Source organism: Centruroides vittatus, unplaced genomic scaffold (genome assembly GCF_030686945.1).
Source record: "Centruroides vittatus isolate TY-2023 unplaced genomic scaffold, ASM3068694v2 contig_19, whole genome shotgun sequence".
In the NCBI taxonomy this organism is placed as follows: Eukaryota; Metazoa; Arthropoda; class Arachnida; order Scorpiones; family Buthidae; genus Centruroides; species Centruroides vittatus.
In genome coordinates, this window is record NW_027121169.1 from 1679974 (window position 1) to 1701223 (window position 21250).

At 34.0% G+C, this 21250-nt stretch overlaps 1 protein-coding gene across 2 annotated transcripts in view; it reads right to left on the reverse strand.

The window, feature by feature from the left end:
- 128up (GTP-binding protein 128up) overlaps positions 1 to 21250 on the reverse strand; it is a 29718-nt gene that overhangs the window by 4637 nt on the left and 3831 nt on the right. Inside the window, exons 2-9 of one of the 2 annotated variants that reach the window (XM_067264506.1) lie at positions 19033 to 19198; positions 16377 to 16577; positions 15742 to 15911; positions 12513 to 12698; positions 12314 to 12426; positions 12101 to 12223; positions 10335 to 10430; positions 2571 to 2619 (exon numbers count right to left, since the gene is read on the reverse strand). In XM_067264506.1, the coding sequence (XP_067120607.1) occupies positions 2610 to 2619; positions 10335 to 10430; positions 12101 to 12223; positions 12314 to 12426; positions 12513 to 12698; positions 15742 to 15911; positions 16377 to 16577; positions 19033 to 19198 (1065 nt within the window). In that variant the 3' untranslated portion in view covers positions 2571 to 2609. The remainder of the gene's footprint in view (positions 1 to 2570; positions 2620 to 10334; positions 10431 to 12100; positions 12224 to 12313; positions 12427 to 12512; positions 12699 to 15741; positions 15912 to 16376; positions 16578 to 19032; positions 19199 to 21250) is intronic. The other variant, XM_067264507.1, reaches the window with a different exon arrangement.

Below are 21250 nucleotides of genomic sequence, written 5' to 3' on the forward strand. Positions count from 1 at the left end.
AAATTATCAAAGGTGAAATGTTTTTTCTAAAGTGACTGTTATAACTGAAATAATTTCACATATATACAGTCATCATTTATTTAGTGAAAAATCTTCAATTAAGAGAGCAGAAGTATTTGTTATAAAAATGATAGCGTGTTTAAGCTTTCCATCAATAAATACAGGTCCCACTGTGTATATCGCACCAAATGTTCAGTTTACAGTTCACTTGGAAACAGCCTTAAATGGCAACATGCAAAGTTTCTTGCAAACAGTATATGGAATTATGACTATTTATTTCACCATTTAAATTAAACGATTCCTCATTGCTGAACATGATGTTGCAGGCTAGTTTGTCTACCACCTGTTTCTGATTCAAAACCCATTCACAAAATTCAATGCACGTGCATTGAATTTTGCTCCTGCACTAAGCTGAAATGTTGTGAATAGAATTTTCTTCTATGCAAAATCCTCAAAACACTTTTTGAGGATTTTGCATAGTCATTATTCTACCTTTGACACTATTTTTACTTTCCTGACTGTTATATAACAGAGGGAAAGTATGGTGATCGGTCAAAAAATACCCCCAACATATTTTCACTTTTGGACTTGGGACCTTGAAATCTCAAGAAATGCAAAATATTTTGGGAGTAACTTCTGTATGTATGGATGTTTGTGGGGGGGAGGTGCAATTTTTTTTACCCTCTTTAAAGCTTAATAACTCCTGTGATTTTTGTCAAAAATTTCTGAAATTTTGCAGGGAGGTTTGTTTATTAGGGGGATGCTATTAAATTTGGTGATTAAAGATTGAGGGATGGAGAGATAAAGGGGGTCATGTGTATCTCCAGTAGGGTTGGACTTAATGACAATTTTACATGTTATTAGCATTTATAGTTTTTATTTATAAAACCCATCCCTAGCCTCAAAATTAAGCTTTTGCCATTTTATAATATTATTAAAAACTTTTTATATTTTTAACTAAGATATCATAACAGATGAGGTCACCAAAATTTTAAAAGTTGCCAGGAAAGTTAATCAACTTATTGCTGGATTTTTTGACATAGCAGCAAATTGCTGCTATGTGAAACGTCTTCTGGATCACATGGTTTATATTAGAAAATTTACTGTTTAATACGCAAAAATAAAAAGAACATTCTTGAAAATAACAGACTCTTCTATTAATTTTTCTTATATGAGAAACTGTAGTATATAAACATTTTAGTATTGTTGAATGGGAAATTTTCTATGTATGATGTAAATAAACTTTTAATATATTAATATTTCCTAGATAGGAATTTTGTATAAGAAAATTTATCAGGACTGAAATTTCCAATCACAAAGTAACCAGAAAATTGTGTTTGTGTGTGTGTCTGTCTGTAATATTAATTAAAAAAATATTCTTACTATCAATACCAATACAATTTTTTTCAAACAAACAAAATAGCAAAGCACATTTGGGACAACAGGATATTTGTGTAACAGGAATTTCTGTTCACTTTTGCACCCAATTATATTGATGTCAATTCCTTCAATTTAACCCAAATTTTCCAATCCCCTATCTTATCTTATGATCAATAAAAACTTTCATCTGATTAAATATTTGATTTGATAAAATAAATCTCTATTATCATTTACAGAAAAATATATTTTTTATCACATCTCTATTATATTTATTCAACCTGCTCTATAGTCTTATTAATCTTAACTATTTTTTAGTACTTAAGGATAAAGGAAGGTTTATGTGGCATTCTTTGATGTTAAATATCACAAACATGCTAGATTCAACTCTTATGCTTTTACATAATGCTTAAATATATGTTGTGAGCATTCCATTGCCACTGGATACTGAAATTTCAGTATTACTGAAAATAATTAAGACTACTATAAAGCTAATATCAGCTTTATATTAGTCTTAATTAAAACTTTGGTTACTATATGGTCTATAACAAGAGATCACTTATTTTGTATATAAATTGCTCTGTGTTTCAAGTAAGTTTTAGTGAAAAATTCTTATAAGTTCTTATTTTATTTATAGTGAGCATTCTTTTAATAGTATTTTTGTTCACACAGCATTCATAATAATGTATTTTTCAATCTTATACACTTTTCAATATTTAAAAAAATTATATTACAGATAGATAACCAATTATCCTGTATCCTCTAAGTTAAAATCTTTAAGTTCAACTTTATTTTAATCTTAGATATTATGTTTAGAGATGCACAACTTATTGATATGTATCAATGTTTATTGGATATTACTGTTAAGCCTGAGAATACATCAATTAATTGACGTTTTCTCCGTAAACATGAACATAATTGTTTAAAAAAAAAAATAAGTTTAATAGTTTTTAATTGCAAACGCATTAAATCTAAACTTTGAATTATTCATTCTAGGAAGATGACTGCCAGAAAAATAAAATAATGGCAGTCAAATTTTCTTTAGTTAAGTGGCTGTCGGATAATTGGCCTTACCTGTAAATTTATAAATAAAAGTATAACAAAATAAATTATTTTAAAAATTGTGATTTAGTTTCAAGCAAAAGATAGTTTTGCTGGAAAATGTCAAATCACTATAACTGAATAATGCCTACCTCTGTAAAAAGATGTTGAATGTTCCCTTTTCAATATTTTCAACTTGATCTAATAATAATCAAAAGAAATAATTTACTATTTATTTCAAGTATATATCAAAAATAGTATCAATAATTTTTTGGAAATTTGGAAACATATCATGTCCTTGTTTTCAATATATCAAATCCTATGATATATTCATAGTAGATGATTTTTTAATTAAAAAAGAATTATATTATAATATTCAAATATATACTTTACTTAGTAACAGTTATTTGTTAAAAATAGTTAAAAGTATCCCTATGTTTTTATTACTACTGATTTCAAATCAAAATTAAACAAAGCTTCGTGTGCTAAGGATAACCTGACTTTTATTATTTGTGACTGGTGGCTATGGAGTACAATAAATTTATTTGTAATCATTTGCAAGTCAAAAATAAGTACTATACAAACAAAGTAAATGATATGTTGTATAATAAAGGCTGGTTAATGTTACCCTAGGATCCAAAATGGCGGCGGGGGAAATTTTTCCCTACGTTGGAGACTGCGATGGGGGAAAAAATTTTCCCTCCATTCAAGATGGCTGCGTTTCCGGCCGCCATCTTGAATTTCTCTGCACACTCCGCGGATATTAAGCGAAATAAACAATAAAAAAATAAAGAATTTTTTTACTCACTTTTCGATGGTGGTTGCCTGCTTCTTCCTATCTTTTTTTTTCTTTTCCGAACGTATTTTTAAATATACGCCCTTTCTCGTACTTTCTTTTACATATTACGGTCTCGTCAATTTCCACCGTTTTATTCGGCACTCCTTTTTTAAACGATGTCAAATTACTCAAAGCTATAAGCAATACCAACCGTATGTGATTGGACCAATCGACTCCCGTTTTTCTGGATTTGCCCGCCGCAATCACCGAGGTCGTCGCCGTACATTCCAGACATAGTTAGTGCCATATAAACGACAGAATGCAACTCCAAGAAATGTGGCCAAATTTACTTTTAAATGTTCCATCAAAGGCAGAGGTCTTCGTTCCGCACTTACTACATCGCAAGAAACAGCTTTCTCTATTACTCCGATAGTATAATTTGCATAAAGAATCGCAATGAATGCAAACGGACTCGGTCGGCTGTATGCCTAATTTTACAGCAAATTTCAATGCGTTATCGATACTGGGAGGCAAACCTGGTTCCAAAAAGTCGTCTTCAATTAACATGGAGAAATCACGGGTGGTGCATTTCGACCAAAATTCGTTGTTGCAACTCAAATCTGCAAAACTACTCATTATCGAACAATTGCAAATAAACTATACGTTTACCGATAATAAATTGTGCGAGAATGAAATATCGTAACGAAATAAAACAGCAATTATTCCAATACACAATTCGTCGCAACACTACAGCAAACGATTCCAACTGGAAACTAGTCGATTTGCATAAAATTGCCCGGAAAGGAACAGAATCACGTCGTAGATCATGCATTTGCATATTCGTTCGTAACACCCCTACGTATTTCCCGCTGATTTTACTCTTGCATGACGCTACGAAAAAGCTCCCTCTACCGTCGCAAATACACACTACCGTCCATTTCGAGGTTACAGGAAACTCGGCCACGTCGAACGCAGGGTCGAAACCAAACGGGAAAAATTCTCAACGGCGTCGACGTCACGACTCTAGGGAAAATTTTTTTCCCCGTAGTAGTCTCCGAAGTAGGGAAAAAATCCCACCGCCGCCATTTTGGATCCTAAGGTAACATTAACCTAAAGGCTTTGTTATATGTTTTTTTCCACATTAATCATATTGAAATTATTTGAAGATAATTATATTTACATGTAACAATTAAACTTCACTACTCAAAATTATAACTTTTAACTTAAGGAGAACATATAAAAGTTCTTAATAGACAAATATTTGACAAAATTTTAAGCCCTGATACAACAATTTGAATCTGCAGTGATATATATCAAACCACAAAGAAACCACCAGCTGCAATTTATGGTTTCTATGTGGTTTCAAATCCTGATTTGTTGTTATGTAGTTTTATTCTAATTTCTTTCATAGAATAAATAATTTATCTGGAAACTTCTTATCCAGGAAAGCATCGTGTGATACACAACAAATACAGATAAAGTAATGTTCAAAATAACCACTCAGTCGGTTTAACGTAACCCAAAATTTATATTTACAGCAAAAATGTACAAAATAATACAAATTAGAGTCACAATTAAATATGCACAAACACTAATCCAACGACAACCGACTATTCCCGTACACGTTCGTCGAAAGAAACTCCTTACGACCTCCACGAACAGACTTGTAATTAACACCACCTCCGGGTCAGGAACAAGTTCGTACTAAACCCTGGGGACTACTTTATCCAGATTTCCGTAACGTCCGACGAGAGAGTTAGTTAGCACTTCGATAACGACGATCTCAATCCGATCCGATCTTCCCGATACGAACTCAGCCGATCCCGATACGAACTTACGATACGAGCTCACGATACGAACTCCCGTTCCCGCCGAAACTACGGCTTAAATAGTCCCAACGTTCGAATCGTCCGCCAATCAAATTTGAATTCTTCCACAACGGCCGCCAACGGTCATTTCCCGCCGGCCAATCGTCCGTCTGTCGTCGATTTGAAACACAACGGATCTTCTAACGGTCGTTTCTAACGGCCGATCCCAACGGCTTTTCCGTTATGAAAGTTCGTTATAATAAACCAGGGCGGAAATCGCTCGCCTAGCGATTCCAAACCCTACACCTCCGCGGCCAAGGATCAAACTGCGCTTAGCTCAAGCCTGTTTGATCCAACAACAACACACAGCAATTTTACAAATGTCCTCTAGTGCGGACTGACCCTTAACTTCCGGTACAACCGGGAATGTTCACTCGCACCTACGCACAGAGATGCTTGCGGAACCTGATACGACCCGATCAGTTCGACGTCCACGCGTATTTTTACTACGATCTTATGCGTATCTTGATGCAATTTCCCTAGTCTGATCCATGACAAATATCCTCTAAAACTACTAGTCCAAGCGTCCCACGCCGAAGGCGAGGAACGTAGGGGAAAATCCCCGATTGGTTCGTGTTCCTGGCCGCGATCGTACACCTGACGCATAGGCAGAGCCATCGCTACTTTTCCGACGCTTGTGTCCGAGCCAGATCCTATTCTGACCGTATTAGTCTGTGTTTGGCGGACTTCTAGTTTGTCCCTTTGGCCCAACTGCTTTCTGCCGTTCTCTAATCTTCTCCGGCAGCCACCCTCGCATTCTCCCCTTTTCTGGCGTGTCGATTTTGTTGACCCAGTACGCTTTCCTGACCAAAACCGCACTCCGACACTCAATTCCTCAGCCCCCGCGAGTGTCGTAATGTGAGCTGTCCGTAATGCGAACCCACGCACTGTTTAGGTACTCGTGCCAACTGTGGCAGTACCTCCGGACACCCGTCACCGTTTCCCGACAGTATGAACTACGGTGAATGCGACTCGTCACCTTCTGACCGCCTAATTGTTCTCCCTGCGGGTCTTGTAAGCTAGCCCCAACATCCTTTCCCTCCTTTCTGGGAGTTTTACCGCCTGTTTAAAGGGTTTGCTGCTACCACTGTCCTGACCTATGTTGTCTTTGGGGACCGACGCGTCTTTCCCGCTCCCGGCGTCTTCCGACGGTCGGGGGAGCGACCTATCTTGGACTTGGGTGTCCCGTGGACCCGACCTGTTTTCCTCACTGTTGCTAATTCCGCGGTCCGCCGTCTCCAAAAGACGTTCCAGTTCCTTTTCCTTTTCCTGGTCATCTCTATTTTGGTCCGACACCTTTCGGTGATCCTCCTCCAATATCGGTATGTCCGAGGTCTGATTTACCATGCCCGCTACAGCACGCGACACAAGCCCCGACTCCCGTGATTCCGTGGGATCTTCCTTCCCTTTCTCTTGGGTATTTCCTTTCCAGTCACCCACCTTCCGGTTTTTGTCGTTGGGCGGCTCTCGTTTAACCCCCTCGCTTGCTTCCACGAACCTCTCCGCTACCGCACTTAATATACTCTGCTCTTCAGCTAATTCCCTTTCTCTTGCCTCGGAATCCGCTTTCTCTCTCGCTTCCACCAGCGCTCGGAAGTCCCTTTCCGTTAGGAGAGCGTCTGTCGCTTTCCCTAACCTATTGGTGATCGCACATGTCACCCGTGCCGATCCTGGCGTTTCTTCGCGTCCTTCCTCCCACAATCCAAGCGGCACTGACGCTAAGCCTGCCTCTACCTGGTGACCGAAGGCTCCCACTAACCGTGTCTTCCCCCTCGTTTCTGTCACCGCTGGTACCCTTGACTTCCTCAAAACTGAAATTTCGGCTCCCGAGTCGACTATAGCTGACAAGCAACTTCCGCCACAGGCCAACTTAACTCTGCGTAGCGAATCGTCGGCTTCCGGTTGGTCGTATGTTGTCACTCTTGCCACTAAACGTTCGTTCGGTCGGGATGGCTCGTTTGCAGGTGCCAACCTCGCCCGGTCCGGCTCGCTGGACCGCTTCCGCTTGGGGCAGTCCCTCCTCCAGTGCCCCATTTTACCGCAAACGTGACAACTATTCCTCGTGTGTTGCTCGGGCGCGCCCCGTGTCACGGGCTTCGATTCCCTTGACGGTTTCCCCTGTTGTTCCCGCTGCCGTCCAGATTCCCTGTCTAACGTTAGTTTGCCGCCCGTCGCTTCTGCAAATTTCTCTATATGCTTAGCTAGAACCGCGGGTTTGCTCCACCCGTTCCCTTCTTGCAGTATGATGTATTTCCTCGCCTCGGGGGGCAATAGCGTCTTTAGGTGGTCCGCCACAGTCAATTCTACCAGGTCCTCTACCGTCCGCACCTCCCTACTGTCTACGTAGTACCGTATAAATCCTTCAAGCGCGACGCAAACTGCGGCCACGTTTCTTCTGGGAAGCGCGCTGCCCGCCTAAACCCCTTTAAGTATTCCACGGGGGAGAGCCTCAACTCCTCAAGGACGAATTCCTTCAGCGAAGGGTAATGTTTAATTTTCTCCGCTGCAATCTAGCCAGCGACACTCTACACTTTTCGGACAATGCGCCCAGCACTATCTTCCCCTGTGCTTCCGCCGGAACCTCGTAAGTCTCTAAGATTACCTCTACCAAGCGGAACCATGAAGGTACTGCTTCTTCTTCCTCCGGCATCTTCGGTAAAGCCCTCCTTACCCTACGGGCGTAGTCGTCAAAACTCGCTTTGCCGGGACCGTCCTCACTATTCCGGGACCCCTGTGCTAACCTATCCCGCTCTAACTGTATTTCTGCGATTCTTCTCTTTGCCTGCCGCTCTTTTCGCCGCCTCGATTTCGCTCTTTTTGTCTCTGCCTCGGACCTGATTCTCTCGATCTCGAGCTGTATCTTAAGCGCTTCGAGGTCGTCTCCCGACCCGCTTGTCCTACGCGATGAACTTCGGCTCGTCATCCTCCCAGTCCCTAGCCTCTAGCTGCCGCGATTTCGCGCGTCTAGGCATCTCTGTGTGCTAGCGAGAAACAAATAATTTACCTGGGTCTAATTGCTGGTGATGCTCTGTACGTATGTCTGCTTCTCTGTCGTAGCTCAGTTCTTCCGATTCTTTGGAGTTTAATCCAGGATAATTCGACGTAATCCAACGTAATCCAAAATATCCTGTCGAGACTGCGCCAGTAATGTTCAAAATAACCACTCAGTCGGTTTAACGATAACCCAAAATTTATATTTACAGCAAAAATGTACAAAATAATACAAATTAGAGTCACAATTAAATATGCACAAACACTAATCCAACGACAACCGACTATTCCCGTACACGTTCGTCGAAAGAAACTCCTTACGACCTCCACAACAGACTTGTAATTAACACCACCTCCGAGTCAGGAACAAGTTCGTACTAAACCCTGGGGACTACTTTATCCAGATTTCCGTAACGTCCGACGAGAGAGTTAGTTAGCACTTCGATAACGACGATCTCAATCCGATCCGATCCTCCCGATACGAACTCAGCCGATCCCGATACGAACTTACGATACGAGCTCACGATACCAACTCCCGTTCCCGCCGAAACTACGGCTTAAATAGTCTCAACGTTCGAATCGTCCGCCAATCAAATTTGCATTCTTCCACAACGGCCGCCAACGGTCATTTCCCGCCGGCCAATCGTCCGTCTGTCGTCGATTTGAAACACAACGGATCTTCTAACGGTCGTTTCTAACGGCCGATCCCAACGGCTTTTCCGTTATGAAAGTTCGTTATAATAAACCAGGGCGGAAATCGCTCGCCTAGCGATTCCAAACCCTACAGATATACTTTATACAATTTTTTCAGTTACTACACCAAACTAAGTGGATCTCTGATATTTATAACTAGCTTCAGATTTAGAGAAAAGAAATTGATATTTTTAAAGTGATTGGTCCAAAATGATCTTTAGTGTCATATACTATATTATAATAATCTACTCACTAAATAAAATATTTAGCTTAATATCATCACAACATTTTTTCTGTCATGATAAAAACAAAATAGAAATGGTCTTGAAGTCTGAAGTGTCAAAGAAGTTGGAGGTGAAGAAAATTTCATGACAATTCATGATTCTGGGAATCACAAATTGTCATGAAATTTTTTGAACAAGTAAGCAAAGCAAGCAAGATAGGAGGTTGAACTGAGTGAGAGAGGAGGGAGAATGAAACTAGCAGAGGTGGGATGGTAGAGCAAAGCAAGTAGAGAGGAGTTTGGCCACCCACCTCATATAGAGTAAAGATAACAAAGTGAATAGGGGTTGGTCCATCATGAAATTCTTGTTATGAATCGTCTGTATTGGGAACAACTCATGCAACAAGCCAGAAAGCAAAGCAAACTACATAACAATAGAATAAGAAAACTTTTCTGTGGTAAAAAAATGACTTTTTAAAACCACTAACCAGAGCAAAGTTCGACTAATCCATAAAAACGAATGTTTTCATAATCCCTTCTGGGTTCTTCATCAGGTTTTCTTAAGCTTGATCTTCTAATTTTGTTTCAGAAAATAAAATTCCAGATATAAAATTGAACAGTAAAATGAAGTGTTTTATATTAAAATTTTATTTTCTCAAACGAAATTAGAAGATCCAGCTTAAGAAAACCTGATGAAGAACCCAGAAGGGGCTATGAAAATGTTCGTTTTTATGGATTAGCCAAACTTCATACTGGCCGGTTAGTGGTTCTAGAAAGTCTTTTTTTATGATATCCCAGTGTGTATGCAGATGCATATTTTTCTGTGGACTGATTTTAAAAAAAAATTGTTTTATTTGTCCAAAGACTCCTTTTCAGTGGTTATTGAAATAAGTGATAATATCCAGCAAATATTGCTACATTTTTAGCTTTATACTAAAAACAAAATCTTTTTTTTTTTTTTGTTCTGAAATTTGAAAGTAGTTTAGTGTTTGATTTTGATAGAGAAAATCTGTAAGGAAAGTTTATTCAAAGAAGATTAAAAAAAACTGTATTTTTCTTATTGAGTGTAGAGGTACATTTTGAAACAAATTTTAACTTAGTTTACATTATGGAAGCCTCACTTGAAATTAGAAAGATGTAGATATGCATATCAAAATTTTCATTAGAAATAGATATATTGAGAACAAGTGGGCAAAGCAAGTGGGGGAGTTGGGCAACCGTAGGTAGCTAGGGAGTAGTCTCCTAGTAGGATCATAATATTTAAAGTGTTAAATGCTACTTTGGAATACTACACTTAATTTAACAATAAAATAAATTTGTTTACAATTAAATATACATATACATTATAAAATGTTGAACTTACTTTTTCACAACTTGTACCACATCCTCATCATTAAGTATATGATCTTTTCCAACTTTCTGAGGATTATGCTTAACTGATGATCCCCAAACAAGTGCACTAAAATATAAAAAAATTAACGATGTCTATAAACTATATATCTCATTCCTTGTTTTGTGTTATATTATAAAACAGAAAATTGTATATACAGTCAAACCTGTCTATCTCAAAAAAATTTTTTTACCTGCATTTGCAGCCTAAATTCAATATATTTTCCATGTTTATCTCAAATAATTTTTCCTCAAAACCTTTATATCTCAAATTATGGACTGAAGTGTCAATGACAAATTCAAAGCTTGGTGACTACATTTTGATAGCAAAAACTGTAGTTGAGAAACAGCTCTTGGCAATACAGTATCTAGCTGCACTTAAAACTGGTTTTCTCTTAATTGGTTTCATTGATAACTGCAACACTCATTTCAACCTCTGTACTCTAAAAAACATCACTATAAGGTTTTTGCCTCCAAATACCACATTAAACTGAAACCTCTCAATCAAGAGATTGTTCAAAGTTTCAAAGTGGGATACAGAAGAGAACCAGTTCAACAACTTCTAGATGCCATCTACTTTTCCCACTATCAATATTTTGAATGCTTCAAGGATAATAGACTATGCTTGGAGGAATGTTTGAGAAAAGACAATCAAGAACAGTTTTCTAAAAGCAAAGCTTGACATGGTGAAAGACATAAAAACCAATGAAGTAAATTTGGAAGAGTGGATAATTGTCAGGAATACGCTTAATCTATACATTTCATTTGAATAGTTTTTGGACATAGATAATTCTCTGGTAATGTCTGGAATGTTGACAAATATAGGAATCATGGAAAATGTAAGAAGAGTTTGCAACAACAACAATGAACTAGAGGATTAGATAGATTCATCTAAAGTTATTACCACAAAAGAAGCAGAAAAGGCTATTGAAATTTTGAGAACTTTCCTTGAATGTCAGAAGATATTAATCAGAATGTATTTGTGGCTTAAAAAATAATCCAGTTAAAACAAGTCAGGCAGGCATCAAAAATTATTGGCCAATTATTTCTTCTAATGGATGCCAAAAACATTTTATCTTTACCTGATACAGGTATGTACTGTACATGCTATTGTATTAATAAAATACTGTTCCTCAAATCAGATCTATTAATCTATTACTATTTACTGCATACTAACCTCTATATCTCAAATCTCACAAAAACAAGAAAAAAATTTGAGATAGGCAGGTTTGACTGTATATTGTAATTATAAATGTAAAAACTAAAACTGCTAATTTAATTTAATTTTGCTTAGAAACAATTTTTATAATGATGAGATGGCTGAGGCAATTAAATAAGGCCTCATCCTACCATTCTGGTGACTTGGAATCAAATCTGGGCAAGCCATCCTAGGAATTTAACTTGGATGGTTTGTTCCAGATTGGTACCAATATCTCAACATCTGGGTCTGTCAAAACCACAATAGTCATAATTATGAAGGCCCTCTTGGTGCCCACAAGTGTGGCAAGGGTTAAAAAAAACTCTCAAATTAATGAAGTCCTACAACTAGTTCATTCACTATATGGCTTCTGGAACAAGATATACACAATTTCTAAAGCAATTCATTCAATTAAAAACAAAATTTGTATTTATACAAATGAATTTATGCTCATTTACACTCATCATTCAGGTAGAGCTATTTAAACTTTAAATATTACAGAGAATTTTTTATTACATGCTATGAATTAAATAAAAACTGACTATTTAAATTCCTTCATTATAGATCTATGAAGTTTGTTACAAAAATCCTCAACAGTTCTTTTATCTTGATTCAGAATGACTGGTGCTTCATAATCCGGTAACTGACCCTTTGGTTTTGTATATCTGAAAAGAGTTTATCAAATCATTGTTATATGATTAAATATACAACTATTTGAAACAAAATTTTAATAATACTTTAAAATTGACATTTACATCCTTATTAATTTCAAATATTCCCAAGATTTTTCTAAGAGATCATCAAAGTTCCATTTATGATGGGCAGAAATAGGTACACAATGTGGAATTCTGTATATGATATCTAATTCCTGAAGAAGAAAAAACTGTTTAAAACATTTGCAAAAATTATAGGGATTAATGACTAATTTTATAAATATATAGTACATGTACTTACTTCAATAGATATTTGATCTATCTTGTTTAAGCAATAAATACATGGGATATAGATTCGATTTCCTTCTATGACATCAATTAAATCATCAGAAGTAGCATCACATTTTAGGACAACGTCAGCATTATGTATCCTATATTCAGATAGAATTGTTTTTACCGTATCGATATCAAGTTCAGATTGGGTGACCTAAAAACATTATAATTCTATATGATGATAAATATATATAATATAGCTGAAAAAACAAACTAACGATAGCCAAAATGTAAACTGTAGCATGTAAATTATATATTCATTCTGAGAGAAAAACTTAGAATGCAATATGTTTTTCTCTATTTGGAAATTATATCACTTAACTATGCAAAAAGAAATGACCTTTCAATAAATTTACCAAAAACAAAGAGAATGGTCTTTCAAAATGGAGATTACTTAAGTCTGATAAGGTAATGACACTAAAATTAATTTTGTTACATTTCAAGTACTTGCAAATATATTTTTATTTTGGTATGTACAATTACCATTTTATTTATTTATTTACAAATGCTACAGGTGATGCCCTGATAGGCAAAATTTTCCACCTCCCAAAATAACATTAAATAACAAAGCCCACTAAAATCAATAAATAAAATTAAAACAAATAAAATTACAGAATTTTGCCACAATAACTATATTAAGAAACATATAAAATTCTTTTACAAAACAGTTTAAACTTATAAAAATCAATGTAAAGTTTATCTTCGATTATATTAGTAATTTTATGGTGATGACAGAGAAAAGATTTGGCTGAAATGGCAAGACGACAAAAAGGAACAGAAATACTAGTAGTAATATGTAAGCTGATGCAATAAGATGGGAGAAATCCATTGAAAAGTTTGTATGTAAGGATTTGATCAAAGTAGTTGATACATTTAAATAAATATGGTAAACCTAAATGACATTGTGCAACTTCAGGACAATCTGTGTATGGTAAGTGAGCCAGTCTGTTAAGTAAAAGAAACATTTTACCTATTTGTGAATTACATTTGTTTCACAGACAGGGAGATGCTGAAGCCCAAACAGGTAAAGCATAATCGATAAGAGAGTGGATGTTAGTAAAAAAAATGACATGGTAATGTATTCTTATTTGAGATAGTCTTAAAATTATGCCAAAGCATGCCTTAATTTATTGCTATTTTTTTAAATTAAATTTTCAATATGTGTTTTAAATGTATTTTGAATTTATTGTGAAAGATATGCAGAATAATCCAGGTTGTTTGTTGGCTCAACAAGACAATGAGAAACGGTTCAATGAATAGTATGTTTAAAATTTTTGATGCCTTTTTTAAATCTAAATTAAAGTATTTAATCCCAATTTGGGATCTATTGGGTCTGCACATAAGTTCACATGGTTAAGTTTGTGTGCTGATAACCTGGCAGATAAAAATGCATAATCTGATTAATATGTCTATTTTAAAATTCCGTAAGAGTGAAATTACTTGATTCAATGTATTTTACTTTTATTTTATACTGTAATCTATTTTCTTTTAAAACAACTTATTCAAAATTCAACTTAAATTTTGCTTCTGAAGGAACTTTAAACAAAAGTTTAATTGTTGTTATTGGTCTTTTTCATTTCACTATCATAAATCTACAGCTTGGTGCAAAAGACCTGCAACACCTCATATAAACATATATTTTTAGATTTTGAACCCATTTTGAAAAGTGATGTCAATTTCAAACATGATAAATAACACATCCTTTTGAATTTCATAAAGAATTTGAGACTTTTGACAGAATTAAAATACAGTGAAACCTTGCTTAATAAGCACCTTGCATAATGAGCAAATCAAATTTTTTAAAAATGACTCACTTAACGAGCGAAGTTTCGCATAATGAGTGACGAGGAGAGGGAAAGTCGCGGATTGTGCGCATGCTCCATCATGCTATTATCTGCAATTTTTTTGTTTTCTGCAAATCAAATTTGCATTCCAGGTTGGTTCATTCCATGCTAGAAGAAATGATGATGATGATTCATGCTCCTTAACAATGTATATTGCATAATTTTCTATGAATAAACGTTATACGTAAAATACCATATTTACTTGTGTAAGATGATCTCGCATATAGGATGAGGTGACTTTAAAGATCAAAATAAAGAAAAATAGATTTATTAATACAATTATAATTTTATTTCATTTAATCACAAATAAATTATCATCAAATGCACATATTAAGACAAACAACCATATTTTCTTGATGCTATCACCTGATACCCATGTAGCAAAACCAAAAGATTATAATGCATGTGACAGGAAAAAGTTTATTTTTAATGATTCAGAATGTACAAATATTCATTAAAAATACCAATTTAGCAAATATGAAATAACTACATTTATAATCATTGCAAAGTGACCAGCTATTTTCAAATCATCTCTTTAAAAGCAACATTCACCTTGATCTTGATAGCACCCTGCTATAATGGCAGCATAAACTATACACAATTCACAAAAATTATTGCAAAACCACAAAGGATCCTTCACTCACACATATAGGATGACCTAGGTTTTTGAAGCAGTAAAAAAAGAATAAAAACTTCATCTTATATGCAAGTAAATACCGATATTTGAGTATTTTTTTTTGGCATGGAACGCATTACCATATTTTACATTAATTTCTATGGGAAAAATTGTTTCGCATTACGAGTAAGGTTCAAGATTATGCTGTAAGCAAGTTCCACTGTATCAGCATTGTTCTACTTGTTGTGAGTGAGAAAATATAAAAAAACTGAAAAGCTAACAACGTTTTTTATTTCTTATAAACTACAAGAAACTGTTTAAGTCAACAGAAAGACAAAATACAAAACAAACTTATTAAAGCTTCTACATGCAGTCAATGAATGTTACATACATTTGGCATGCAGACAATTAATGTTTAATTGGGAAACCATTTCAAAATGCAGTTTTAATCAGTAAAAGTACGGAAGAGAAAAATCAACACTAATATCTGCTGAATGTAAAATATAAAAACTTAAAAACACAACCAAACCTCTCAAGAATTGATGTAAAGATAAAAAAATAATTGCTGTTTGGAAGAGATCATTATTGGAGGCTTAATTTTAAAATTATTAGTGTTGATTTCAACATTCTAATCAAATAATGAAAAACTGGTCAATCATTCTTAAATAAAGTAATTTTTAGTTTTATTTCAAGCAGTAATTCATAAAATGAATAATTTATAATTTCAAAACATTTACCAGTGACTGTAGATTAATTCCTCCTTTATCTTTTTTTCTTACTGCAATTGCAGGAGGTTGCTTGTTTAATCTAATTCCAAATCCTTCCAATTCTTTTTCAATAATTTTTTTATGCTGAAGAGGCTTCAATACATCCAATACAATAAAAATAAGACTGCATGTTCTTGCAACTGAACAAAGAAAAAAATTACAATAAATGAGAATCTTTACTCATTAAGAATTGTGTTTCTTATATAAAAAATGATAAAACTTAAAACAATCACTATAATTGATATACATAATGAAAGTTCATCTTGTCTTTGTGTGAAAGTTAAATTTTAATTCTAAAAAATTTGGAATTTTAATGTAGCATAAAACCTAAATGATTATTTTTATGTAATTTTTTTAAAACTATTAAAACAAAATTCTACTTAACTTTAATTAAAAATTGCATGTACAGTACAATACAGTGATATATACTTATTACAACCTTTTTGAGACATGCCTAAACTGATATCAATAACTGATCAGGAACATTAAGCAAGTTAAGTAAAAATAATAAGACTACAGTTACTAAAACTTGTTACTAATTACACAATATCCTGGAAATATAGCATTACTATACACATATATACAGTTTGATCTGGAAATTTTACCTGCAATAACCTGCCGACCACGACCTTTTCCGTCCTTAGCACCTTCTATAATTCCAGGAAGATCTAATAATTGAATTTTAGCACCTTTATATCTAATGACACCAGGTACAGTAGTTAAAGTTGTAAATTCATAAGATGCTACTTCAGAAAACACTCCAGCTAAAGTATTCATCAATGTTGATTTTCCAACAGAAGGAAATCCTGAGAAATAGATGTATCTTTTAATTTATATATATTTTTTCTATAAATATTTAAATTTATCAATTCTTTAATTTTACAGTCAACTATAGTATAAAAAAAATCATGATTTTTTTCTGTTGAAGATTGTTTGAAAAAGTAAAAATATTTTTGGTGCCAAATGAATAAAAACAAAGCCAAACCTGGCATCACTGTATATACTCCCTGATCTGCAAACTAGCAAATATTTGCATGGGACCACATCCATTTGAGGAGGTGAATGTCATTAAACTTTAACTCTTATTTTCTGAGACCATTATAGTAGAATGGTCAGCTAAAACCAAATTTTTGAATTTCTCCGCAATCAGAGGTTAAACCAGTTTTTGCTTACTTGGAGAATAAAATCTATTCTATTCAAAATAGAATATTGTTCATGTCAAAAAGTGTAAAAAGTAATCATTAATGAAAATAAGGTTATTTCTTGGGGGGTTGTAAAGGTAATTTACAGTTTGGTTTAATGAATTCTGATTTGTTTGCTTTATTATGTGAAAATTAACATTTGATAATGGCATTTTGCAGGTCAATTGCCAAAATTCACTTTAATGCTAGAATTCATTTACTTTATAGGTGTTTGTTTTAAGGCCAGTATATTTCAACCATTTTATTTTTAAATAGCTAATATAAATGTTTTAAAAATGCAATAAAAATAAGTAAATGCCAATTTTTTTTATATATTAAAAAATGAAGTACACTTCCAGAACACTTTTCTAAAATACAGGCTCTTAAATATAAAAATTTTATTAGTAAAAAATATGTAGAAAGACTCAAATGTCTTCACTCTCGCCATGTCCAATCACCAGGAATGACAATCTTCCATTGGGGAGATGACCTTTATTTAGAGGCTATAGATCTACAAAAACAAGCAAAACAGTCTAAAAGTTCTCCAGTAACAAGCCCAAAACAATTAAAAATACAATATTCGTTTGTAAAAAGTTGGCTAATGGATTAAAAAAAAAATTTATCTAATAAATGATTAAAATAAGTCTTTTTCATAACTCTTTCAGCCTCACAAATATTTCTCAAGCCTGTTGTGAGTTTAGCCTACAACAAAGTTGGCCAGATGGCAAGGATTACAATTCATGAATGACCTTGTCTGTTGGATCTTTGTTCCTCTTAAAATTGCCTCTAATGTTCTTACATTTCAAACCTTTTAACTTGTATATTACCACAAACATTTGTTCATCATCAGTTTGTAGTAATGACTGAAAACTGGGTTAATATTAAACATACATCAAACGAAACCCGATATCAGAAGCAAATACACCAACAACTGCCGTAAATTTTCGGGCTCAATTTTGGATATATGATTATAGATTAGAAATAAATTTGGCACTAGAGTTAGGCATTAAGCGCCATCTCCTATTAAAATTAATAATTATAATATTTAATTAATTAATTAATTTAGATTAAACTAGCAGAAAAGAATCGGCGCTGTAATAACCGTTGATGGTTATATCTTAGTCTTGTATATGCTGGAAGAGGAGATCGGACTGAAAGACCAGGTAGCGTAACTGGCAACACATCCGCACTGTTAGCGGAAGTTACAAGTTCAAGTCCAGCTTTGGGCCAATTGTTTTCTTATAGTTTAAGCTAAATTAATTAATTAAATATTATAATTATTAATTTTAACAAGAGATGGCACCTAATGCCTAACTCTAGTGCTAAATTTATTTCTAATCTACAATCATATATCCAAAATTTAGCCCGATTATTTACAGCAGTTGTTGGTGTATTTGGGTTAATATTAATATTAAAAACACTCACAAAACAGAAAATCCAGCAGTATAACATTCGTTTAATAAAAACAAATGTTTTTGACAAATTTGAAGTTGTAATCTTCAAGTTAAAAAGTAATTTGGAAGATAGAACAAAGTTTGAATATAGCACAGATTTTGAAAGAAGCAAATATAGTATGATATTATTAGTTGCCTTTGCTATGTAATAAATAATGACAATCTAAGTTTACAGGGAGATGAAATAAAGATCTTCATTTCATGCATGGAAAAAAGTTTCAGCCTCCCTATTATTAATCATACAATTAATTATAGCATTTTATTAAATCAATGTTATACTGCTGGATTTTCTGATTCAATGAGTGTGATTCAATGAGTGTTTTTAATATTCATTATTAGTGATATGAGCCTAAATGGAAAATTTAACAATTACACAAAATTCAACATAATCCTAACCCAATTTTAATTAATTAAAAAGCCAAATGATATTGCTGAAATTATCAGAAAATATGTTTGGGCTATATACTCAAAAGCTCAAAAGTAACCTAATTTTGGCAAGATCATTTGGTTTTAATTAAACAGCAACTTTTGAGACATTCTGTATATTCATATCTATAATAATATTACAACCATACATTTTTTAAAAACTAAATAATAATCTTTAAAATTTATCAAATGGATCTTACCAACAAATCCTATTCTTGCATCACCAGTTTTAGCAACATCAAAACCTTCTCCTGGACCTCCACCACCACCTTTAGGAGTTATCAATTCTCTTCTTAGTTTTGCAAGTCGAGCTTTCAAAAGTCCAAGATGCCCCATCGTTGCTTTGTTCCTTTGAGTTCTAGCCATCTGAAAGTACAAACTTATTTCAATACACTATGCTCAAAAAAATCAGCAATATAAATTTAAATATGGATATTATTTGAAGAAGTGAATGAAAGATCAATTTAAGTATGCTAAAGTTAATATTTTTTAATAAAATGTTAAGAATTTTAGATTGTTTTACAATTAAATATAATACATGTAGTAAGTTATAAGCAACATATATCATTAGATGTTTGTATAAAGAAAAACTTCTCAAATTAAGGCAATATTTAAATATTAAATAAAGTAGCTTTTTCTCAATGAAAGTTCACCAAAATGTTCAGGAGATATCTAGTATATGTAGTAATTTTTCTAAAAATCTATCAATGAAATCACTATCATTGTTTTTGAGCATTTTATCTTTGATGCAATTTGTAGGAGTTGCTTCCCTCATAGCCCATTCAATTCCCACTACTGATATGTGTATACAAATCATTTATTTAATCAGGTAATGAAAAGAAGCTGGTAGACTGTGGCAAGTCTTTGAAGCATAAAAAGACTCAGATCTTTTATGGGTTTGTGTGTTATTTAATAAACTATTTCAAGTACTTTCTAATACTTTTATTACTCCCCAAAGCTAATAAGTTATCATCAGGTTACAAGCCAGGTATTGTATATTCTGATATAACAACAAGTTAAAAAATCATAGAGATGATAACTTGAGGGATTCTCTACCTTATTCTAATGTTGGAATATCTAGAGCTGATGATAATTTGTTTAACAAGTCAATGTTCTGGGAAATGCTATATATAAGCCTTTTTCCCCAAGTGTCACACTAGCCCCACACTGGGAATCATGTTCAATCAGCAGACAGTCCTAGCATACATTTCCAATACTCTGATAGCAGACACAAATTGTGGGGCCTATGGTTTGATCACTGTTACAGGCTGCATCCAACATAGTGTTCCAGAAAGATAATGCCTGACTGCACATCACACAGAAAATTCTCATCAGCCTGAACAGAATTCATATCCTTCCTGGCCAGCAGTCTAACAGGATCTCTCTCCCATCAAATATTTGTGGGACTTCGTCCAACATGAAGTGCACCAGGGACCACTGCCACATACCATGAACAATATGTGCACTACAGCAGACACGGCTTGGCAAGGGACACTTCGGGCAACCATTAATTGCCTCATTGATAGTATGCCTTGCCCTAAGACAACCTATACTGTATAGCTGTCCATGAGGGCCATATTCATTACTGTATAAACAGGTAGCTGTTGCATATTGTTGTTTGTTCTTTTAATCTTTTGCATATCTCTTGTCAACTCTACTAGCTATGCACATTCCTTTGAGATTTCACTTTTGAGTAGTGTAAGATAACCAAAAGTCCTAATCTGGTAAAAGAACAGTTTATTACAACTCAGGGATGAAATATTTTAGGGTCAATGTGGGTAAATATGTGACACTTTTTAAAACTTTTGTAACAGCATTTATTAGGATCAGTATTTTACAAAGAGAAATACATTACATCTACAGATGGTGTTAAAATCTAATGGAGTATTCATTTTTTCTGTATGTATGAGAAATCTTGAGCAAAAAATTGTTTTCCCTGTCTCATATGTTTCTTTCAAAAGATAAAATATGAGGCACTGGAGGTGATAAAGAAGACACCCATTTTATCACCATAAGGACTTGCCTATGCCAACAGGGACATTAAAATAAAGAGATACTACAGGTTAAAAGAGATATTAACATAGAAAAAGTAATAAGCCTATCACTAATTAAAGAAAATTTACATAACTATCCTAGTCTAAATAAAATAGGTCTACACCAAAATAAAACATTTTAGGAATAATTGATTATTTATCTAATTAGCATGGAATAAAAATAATGAAGAAAATAAAACTATAGCCCTGCTGTCTTCTGTGTATTAACATTAAGGTTAAATTAGGTATAGACCTATTACATTTCAAAAATATTAACAGGCTGAACTTAAATAAAAAAACGTTTCATGGAAATTAATGACTGGTAAATAAAATCTGGTGTCTCATTTTTTACCTGTGGTGTGTCTCATTTTCTATCTCATTTTGA